The 10000-nt window shown below is 35.0% G+C and overlaps 2 protein-coding genes across 2 annotated transcripts in view; one reads left to right on the forward strand and one right to left on the reverse strand.

Annotated features, from left to right (window-relative positions):
* LOC138864713 (uncharacterized) overlaps positions 1 to 1316 on the reverse strand; it is a 33585-nt gene extending 32269 nt beyond the window's left edge. Inside the window, exon 1 of the mRNA XM_070132657.1 lies at positions 1176 to 1316. Coding sequence (XP_069988758.1) covers positions 1176 to 1202 — 27 coding nt within the window. The 5' untranslated portion in view covers positions 1203 to 1316. The remainder of the gene's footprint in view (positions 1 to 1175) is intronic.
* Positions 1317 to 5366: 4050 nt separating this feature from the next.
* Positions 5367 to 10000, forward strand: part of LOC138864714 (uncharacterized) — a 6135-nt gene continuing 1501 nt past the window's right edge. The window contains exons 1-6 of the mRNA XM_070132659.1: positions 5367 to 5938; positions 7557 to 7645; positions 7771 to 7914; positions 8065 to 8226; positions 8408 to 8558; positions 9309 to 9465. Coding sequence (XP_069988760.1) covers positions 5884 to 5938; positions 7557 to 7645; positions 7771 to 7914; positions 8065 to 8226; positions 8408 to 8558; positions 9309 to 9465 — 758 coding nt within the window. The 5' untranslated portion in view covers positions 5367 to 5883. The remainder of the gene's footprint in view (positions 5939 to 7556; positions 7646 to 7770; positions 7915 to 8064; positions 8227 to 8407; positions 8559 to 9308; positions 9466 to 10000) is intronic.

The raw sequence follows: 10000 nt of genomic DNA on the forward strand, positions 1-10000 counted from the left end.
GTGTGTGTGCGTGTAACTGTGTGCAAAAAAAGTGTTCACAAAATCCCTCGTGTGTTGGCGGAAAAACGTTCATTACATATTCTGTTTCTCTGAACTTCATATCCCCTCGTTACTCATTTCATAAAATATCATGACTTTTACTTGATTTTCAAACACCTGCTCTGACCAGCAATAACCTTTTAGCCTCGAGCACACTCACCTCCCTCCCTCTCTCTACTCCCAATACCCACAACCATGCAATAAATATTAGGTTATTAATATTCAGTGTTGTAACTATCGATCTCAGTGTTATAGATATACATGGATACTGTATGAGCATTCATGAATAAAAATAACTTTCTGAACTTGAACTCAAGCCCATTCGAGCCGTACAATAACTAGAACAAAAATATAAACGGGTGTACCATGTATGAGTGCAGGAAATTGTACTTGTCTGTATATGTAGTTCTCCACACTTCCAACTGGTACACCATGATCTGGTGGTGAGAATTCACATCTGACACTTCTTTTGTAATATGTAGTATCCCATAAGTGAGGTGATTGGCCTATACCGATAACTGTGATTGAAATAACTTTACAAATATGTAAAACAGGAAAGCAGTCTGACTGAGGAAATGGCGCTTGATTCTCCGGTCTCACAGTTTGTTATTTGCTGTCTATGTTACGAGAAAATAATATGTATATATAATAATATGTATATATATATATACATACATATATATACACATATATACATACACATATTTATGCATATATATATAAAAAAGTATATGTACATACATATGTATACAAAAAGGTATATATATATAAATATATATACAAAAAGTATATGCATATACATATATATATATATATATATATATATATATATATATATATATTAAACAATACATATATGCATATACAGTATGTGTGCGTATGTGTGCAGACAAACAAAAACACAAACACACACGAATACACAGGCATGCAAACACGCATCCACACACACACACACGCACGCACACACACACACACACACACACACACACACACACACACACACACACACACACACACACGATAAATAGATAAATGGACACTGCACTTTAATTAGCCAACGAACGGCCAATACGTATCCACAACGGACACGTTCGCAACGCTACGCAACGGACAACCTGAACGCCAATGGTCTGTACCTGTTGAAATCCTGACGGTCGTACCATGATACGTTGGAACTGCTCTCCGGACTTGGGTAAGCCGCTCGCTCACTGGGAAGCTGTTCGGAACTGAGTACGATAACAGGTAGAGAGGGATACGACAGCCCCCGTAGCATACGTGAAGACAACGCGAAAATTGCACCATGTTTCGCGTCCGTTGGACCCTTGAGTTTTTGCACACAGCGACGTAAATATTTGGAATTAATGTCAACGGTTGATAATGTGTCTGCCGAAATGGAAGTAGTTAAGGTACAATTATTTACAAGAATGGTAATTCTAAACCTTCTGTTTAACAATGGCAAGCTGGTACAACTGTCAAATGAGGGTTGATATATATATATATATATATATATATATATATATATATATATATATATATATGTATGTATGTATGTATGTATACATATTAATAATCAAACCAAAAAATTTATACATTTCCAAGACGTAATTTGATAAAAAAAAAAAAAAAAAGTGCCAGCAAAACCAGTCGCATTACACAGCGTTCAGTCTTCGTGTGTGTGCGTGCGTGCATGCGTGCGTGCTTGCGTGCGTGCGTGCGTGCGTGCTTGCTTGCTTGCTTACCGTGAGATAAATAGACTAACATGGTACCATTTTCTAAGACCACAAAATTTAGTCTCGACCATAATGTAAGTGAATTAACAGTTTTTATCATCAAAATAGAAATCTTTGGTGCACTTGTAGATTCGACGCTCGCCGGTGTCCTAATTAGGTAAAGTAGCCTATAGTGATATGCGCTATACTATAATGTGGGATACAAGCATATTTGGCAGTGACGAGAACATAACAGAAGTGATGATGATGATAATCATAATCATAATGATACTGTAAGTAATGATAAAATGAAAATGATAACAATATTATGATAATAATTAGAAGTACAGTAGTAATAATAATGATAACATAAGTAATACTGGTAATGTTAATAATAATAATGTTAAATGTAATAATGATAATGGTATTTATTATATCATTATGATAATAGCAATAATGGTAATGATGATGATGATGGTGATGATGATGATAATAATAATAATAATAATGATAATAATAATAATAATAATAATAATAATAATAATAACAATAATAATAACAATGATAATAATAATGAAAATAATGATAATAATAATAATAATAATAATAATAACAAATGATGATGATTGAATTCTAAATAATAATGATGGTGATTATACCTATAATGATTATGATAATAATAATCATAAAACGTAGAACGATTGGCATTGAACGCAAATTAGATAAATAATTTGAATTTCTTTACGTTTTTACATTTATCTTTAAACCTGCAAGAGACAGTTTGACTATTTTTTAATAATAAAAAAGAATTTAAGTTGTTGAATATACTTCATGTGTTTTTGAGATGTATCAAAATGCAAAACATTCGAATTTGCATGCATTTTGATAGAAAGCAAGGGATCCTTCGAATAAAGCTCCACAAATACTTAAATATTAGTTTGTTTGTTTTTTGTCTTCCTTATAGATGATGTTCATGGCATATGGTAATAACGATAATGACAATGATAATCGTAATAATAATAAAGAACATGATATTGACAATACTGCTAACACAACTAATCATTCATTATTATCATTATCATCTTTGTTATTATCAGAAGTATAGTAATCGAAATAATAAGTATTTATGTATGTTTTTTTTTCCTAGAACCAGTTTGCATCTTTAGATCTTTCAGATGTGAAAATTCCTTTGATATCTACTGACGAAATATAACAAGAAGTCGACGTAATAAACGAATTAACGCAAATGAATGTACTATTTTTATTATGATCATCACTGCCGTTGTATTGCAATGGCCATTGCCATTCTTAATATCTTTACACATTGATGTATGATTTACAATTATAATGTCAAACATCACTATATGAATCACAGTCTTATCAATAATGGTATAGCGTGGTATTGCAAACGCATTAAAATATTTGGTTTAGGACAATGAAGTTATAGCCTATAAATCTAGCATGCGATGTGAAAGGCTATGCAATTCAAATCATTACCATATAATTATACTATTTCTTATATATATTAAGAAACCGGGGCGCCAGGTATGCTCCGCATGTGACAGCTGATTTTATTCATGCGGTACGATACTTTGATCCGTTAGATTGTCGTACGCCCGGCAACATCGATGCTCCGTCCACTGTCTTGAAATAACTGCAAGTATTTTGGTACTGTAGATAAAGTCTGTAATCTTGAATGATTCTCAAACTTGATTTTTTAACACAGATTAATTTGGTATAGCGGCGATTAACAAAAAAGTCTTTTGGTGTGTGTTGTAACATTTTGCAACTTTTTACTTTGAAAATGACATCGTTGTGTTGTTTATTATATTCCCCTTTGTTCTTTAAGAAAAATGATATGATAAACATACAAGGGAAAATACAGTAATATGCTTTTAAAACGGCAATAATTAAATCAATATACAAACGTAAATCTGACAACGCAGTGTAACGCAGGGTATGTCGAGAACGAGAGTCCATTGTGGAAATGCCTTCTTTAGCCTTTGTGCAGAGTAACTAAACGAAAAGGCCGTTAAGGTCCCTATAAAAGAGCACAGTAAAGTTTTTTCTTCAGGTCCGTATAAACGGGGACGCTGATATTCAATTCAGTCATAGTATATAATTTATTCCATCCCCGATATTTTTAAAATCATATTTGTAAATTCCTTCCTCGATAGCCACGGTGCTGCTGATCTACACTATTATACTATTATCTTGCCAATAAAATCCTTTGTCTTCAAGGTGTCCCAGGCATCAGCATTTCAAAGCTTAAATACGTCGATAACATTAGAAACGGCGTATGTATGTCAAGACTGCATAAAATTTATGATGAATCATCTCATTATCAGATAAAACCCTTTTACTTCTCCCGCATTCACATTCAGCGCATGTCTGTTCGCCACCTTGCTGTATTTTTCCTCATTTGTGCCATAAATAATTGTATCTTGATAAAACGCATTGATATTTCTTGCTAGTAAAATTTGGACACACTTATGAACTCTCACGACGTATGTAAGAAACAAAATTTTGTTTACACATTACTGATCGTAACGGTTATGTGCACCACGGCGACAGGACGTTACAGAAAGTGGCGCAAGAATACAAAATCTCTCATCATTAGTAAAAACGTCTCTGTATGTGGACACTTGTACCTATATTTACCATGAATATTGCATTTGCTTACAAGTATTTATAGAATATGCACTATGTAGTCTGAAAAGCGACGTTCAGCACTGGAGTTGACCTTGAGTGACTTGGCTGCGGAACGTTTGGTCTCCCTGGAATGTGCCACTGAGCCGTGCCATAGTATCCTGAACAAATTTTCCTGTTTCTCTCTGTTTGTTTTGTGTTGTTCGCGTACAGTACAAAGAAACGTAATGGAGAACGACTTTAGACCTGGAATTAAGTGCAGTTTTTCTAACACGTGCATACGCAGATACATTTTCCTGTTTTGGTCCTGTTTGGCACCCAATATACACAAGATTCAGTATCTTAACACGTTTTGTTGCCGTTCGCTTCCTCCGGCACATATTGCATCACTAACGATTAGTTGATCTATAGTTCTTTGCTGTTATTCATTCATTTCCATTTAGTAATATATTTTTGAATAAGAATGTAGCACATGATTGATAAAACTACACACACACATTTACACACACACACACACACACACACACACACACACACACACACACACACACACACACACACACACACACACACACACACACACACACACAGAGAGAGATATATGTGTATATATATATATATATATATATATATATATATGTGTGTGTGTGTGTGTATATATATGTATATATATGTATATACATGATATATAATATATATATATATATATATATATATATATATGAGAGAGAGAGACAGAGAGAGAGAGAGAGAGAGAGAGAGAGAGAGAGAGAGAGAGAGAGAGAGAGAGAGAGAGAGAGAGAGAGAGAGAGAGAGAGAGAGAGAGAGAGAGAGCGAGAGAGAGAGAGAGCGAGAGAGAGAGAGAGCGAGAGAGAGAGAGAGCGAGAGAGAGAGAGAGCGAGAGAGAGAGAGAGAGAGAGAGAGAGAGAGAGAGAGAGAGAGAGAGAGAGAGAGAGAGAGAGAGAGAGAGAGAGAGCGAGGGGGGGGAGGGTACGGCCCAGCAGATTACACCATGTTGCGTCGTACCGAGCCCGGCTCTCCGTACGAGGTGTAGAGGGGTGACTCAGAGTTAGCTTAGAGATCAGCTGACTGAGATGTGCTAGTTCGTCTAGGCTTTATGTGGTTAATCTACAATAATTGCTATATAGCATGAGCGATTCCTTTTTCTACTGCGGTCAAATGAACGTGTAGAAAAAGCACATACTGTGGATAATCAGAAAAAAACGACGTATATGGATAATCCAACGCTAACAGACAAGAGAAGCACTTGACACGAGAGACCTAAGGCCCAAGCAGCAGAAGAATGAAGTGCGAATGCGATGTAGACCTTGAAATATAGTGATGAAAACCCATACTCGCGACGGCCTACACAGGTGAACGTCCGGGTGCGTCATCACAACAAACATTCCTGGGAGTGTGCGCACGGGAGGTGAAGGGCGCCGTTCCTTCTTCATCGCAAATGTGTGATTATTTCATCTCCTAGGCCATGACGTCTGCCAGAACCATGGAGAAATCCGAGGGGAAGCAAGGAGGAGCTGCGGGTAAGAATAAGAGGCAGGGAAGGAAGGTAGAGAGGGAAGAATTGCTAAGTTTAATTGTTCTTGTTTATGGATCGAAGGCATACTATAGGGGAACGGCAAGCACTCTTGAGTCGGGCTTCAAGGTCATCTGAAATTCCCTTCAGGGTTTGTTTTGGGAAGATCTTATATGTACACTTGCCATATGAATTCATTAACATGATTGAGTTGATTAAATGGATGGCGTAATGTAAGAAAACCACCATGACTTGTTACGTCAAGGCTTTTGCTTTCAAGAATTTCTCATATTTATGGGAATTGAAATATGAATGAGGCAAACAATTTCTGTATAATAACTAAAACTATATCATCAAATGTTTGTAATATTCACAAACTCATGTATTTTCCAGTAAGGCTCTGCGGTACTGCCCGGTGCTAATGAATTTACTTCCTGATAGCTTCATAAGCATGATTCATCAATATTTTTATGTAAATTTTTTATGTTTTCGAGGTAATCTATTCTCGTATGTATTATCAGATCATTTCACAGTCAATTAGACGAGAAATAAACCTGCCTACTAATGGGTATAATGCCTCGGGTGTCGGACTGCCATCTTTTGTTCATTGCAGGTTGATATGAGAGAGAGAGAGAGAGAGAAAGAGGAGAGGAGAGGTAGAGAAGAAGAGGTAAAGGGAGGGAGGGAGAGAGGAAGAGAGAAAGGGAAGGAGGGAGGAAGGGAGAGAGAGAGGGAAGGAGGGACTATAAAATGACCTGAAAATAGATATAAAAGTAGATTACTTCCAAAACATGAAATTTGTTTAAAAAAGAAAAAAGATTAATAATGCATATATAGCTACCCAGCGTTAGAGTTATTGGCAACTGACAGTGCCAGGCAGTGCCAGCCAGTAATTAGTATGACCCATGCTATGCAAGGATATACATACATTAAAAGTCTACAGAAGTAGTGAGGAGCATAATCTAAAATGTAGCTCTTTTATGTATCATCTCTTTCAAGTATTTGCTAGTTGTAGATGGTAGTGATAATTTTATACATCATCATTAATTAGGGATGTCAGTACATGGTAACATCCTATCATAAGTAATGAGGATGGTAGGAATTGTATTACAAATGTGATACTAATGATAGTACTGGTGTACTTTTATTTTTTAGCAGTAGTGTCGGTTTATTATTACTATTAATTTTTTTATGTAATTGTTTTGATTTAATAGTGTTGATCTCGGGATCACCACCAAAAAAATACTGGGATCCATATTTTGACATATCCTCAAATGAATGTTCTGGGTCACACATTATCACATATCCCAAATTTTATTTTCTACTTGCCAACTTACCAGCATATGACATTCATCTTACAAAAATTCCAGTAATATCGTTAATGCTCATTTATACACATTTTTCATAATGTACCCTTTTTTGTGTTATATTTTCTTAATTATATGATTTAAAAAAGTATCCCAAGCTTTGCCATTTTCCAACTTTCTGGCAAAATAGAGCTTCCATGATGCTTTAGTACAGTCTCTTCATATATGTGACTTCAGCCTAATTGACAAAATGTTTAATAGGAAGTTAATGAATACACATTTGCTGATAGTCTATTGACCTTCTTTTCTCACTTTCAGAGGATGTCCCAGCCAAGATGACGCAGATGGAGTACAATGACCAGCTGGAAACACACAATTTACTGATCAATGGCAAATCTCAGGAACTTGTAGGTTATTAACAGATGTGATTTGTATTATATTTGCTGGACATAGTGAAATTATCTATGGTGATAAAGCTTCTTATATATTGAACTCTGATTACCAGAATTAATTTTTGATTGCTTCTTTTCAGGCAAAGCTAGCTGAAGACCTCAAGAGAGTCCGAGAAAAGAAGGAGCCCTTAACCAAAGCAAAAGATATGTTGCAGGAGGAAATCAACAAGGCCAACAAAGCCATTAATGCAAAATCAGAAGAAGTCACACTGTTAAAACAAAAGGTATTGTGAACCTGTAGAATCCTCTTGGGTGAATTTGCATTTAAAAGGTTATTTGATTAGGAAAAGAAGATGTTTTTTCTTTCTTAATATGCAGTACACAAGTTAATTGTAATGTTCTAATTTATATTAATAACAATATTTCTATTTCAGCTGAGATACCACAGTGTGAAACAGATCCATGAAAATATAGACAGACTAGAGTATCAGCTGCGGAACAACAGTTACAAACCTAGAGAGGAGCAGAAAATATTGAATGAAATTTCAATGCTTCAGAGATCTACTCGAACTCTACGGGAATATGAAGCCAAACAGGTTAGCTTTGATATTGTTTCTTTTTTTAATCTTGAAACATAATTAAGAGTTGTATTGCTAAACTTTGCTGTATATTTTATATCTAAACAGATAAATTTGTTTTGCATATAATTAAACCTTAAAACACTTCTGGTATATATCAGCACAAATTTGATTTTTAAATTGTATCCTGTGATTTCAGGCTGAGAACAAAAAGTACAGAGCTGAGAGGACACGGCTGATTGAAGAAAGAAATAGCAATTTCACAAAAATAAGATCGTTATATGAAAAGGAAGATGAACTAAAGAAGGAAATGGCACAACTTAGAGAAATTTTGTCTGGCAGTAAGAAAGGTAAATTTTGGATTCTTTTCCTCTCTTTCTTTGCATTAATGGACGATTTGAGTTACTGTTTGTACAGCTACACAGAAAGCTATCATAAGGAGGGGTGACGTAACATTCAATATCAAACAGAACCTCATGTTACGGAAGGATTGGTATTTTGGGTTTCAAATTTGTCTCTTTCTAATTCATGTCTGGAATATTTGTTTTGGAATTCTTATGGATTCACGGTGAGAGGATGATTTTATTCCCATAAGCAATGGTATATGCTTTGCAAATATTCATATAAGCTACACATACCCAAAAGTATTTGGTAAATCAAGGATACCAACAGTTGTGTAGCATTAACAGCTATAATTAAAAATGTATTGCTGCTTGTGTCTACATTTAGCATGATTTTCTAACAATATTTTTCTGCGTAGCTGTACATCTCCTAATGTTTAGCATTATTTTTTAATATTATTAAATATTTTTATTTAATTCTTTTGTCTTTGTGCAAGCATAAAAGTCAGATTACAACACTTTCACTGATCTTATAACTTAACTTATCCATGTAATATCTTTGTTGCTATTTTGCTTACCTTTTCAGTTACACAGAAATTGTATATTTTCTTCTTTCTCTTGTTTTCTTTTTGAACAGTGCTTTTTCATTTGAAGTACTAGATATGTTCAAACACATCTAGTACCCATGGAATCACTTCATCTCCGCTTCCTTGTTCCCAAAATTAAATTGAAATTCTAAATTATAACAACTCTTTTCAGCCATTGAAAACCTTAGGCAGCTAAGACCAAGTCTGGAGCAAGCCTGGTTGGCACAAAAGCAACAAAGTCAAGCAGCACGACAAAGACGTATTGTGGAAAAGAAACGATTCCGTCAAGATCAGATTAAAGAGAGACAAGAACAAAAAAGGAGATTATGGTGAGTACCAATGAATTAAAGTATGCTGCTATTCATATAAAGGAAGTATGGAAATTCCTATGAATATCAAATCTGAAATTAAAAAGTGCTTCAGACAGTTAAAATAATCAGATTATGCAAAAAAACCCTTTCTCCTTTTGCGTATCCCTACCTTACCCTATGGATATCCTTGCAGAATCCCACACTTCTTGCTTTGACAACTTTGATCTAATCAACCTTGTCAATCTTTATCTTAGCCCATTTACCCACTTCTCTTTGTCCCTTTTAATGCCAAACTCTCTTGAACTTCTATACACATTCTGATGTGTAACACATTTAATCAACTATCCCCCCCCCCTTACCATTTTCACTACTACACCTTTGTATAGCACTATATAACCTTTGATGTCTAGCACATTTAGTTTGCTCTAACCATTAACCATTGTAGAGCCATCTATGTGTAATTAAAACTGATATCACAGTAGACATGGCAGCAGGCCTCAAAAGTTTGGCCAGTATGTTATAGGAATTAACATTTCTCTTTTGTTTATTTATT

This window comes from Penaeus vannamei, chromosome 18, assembly GCF_042767895.1.
Source record: "Penaeus vannamei isolate JL-2024 chromosome 18, ASM4276789v1, whole genome shotgun sequence".
Lineage (NCBI taxonomy): Eukaryota > Metazoa > Arthropoda > Malacostraca > Decapoda > Penaeidae > Penaeus > Penaeus vannamei.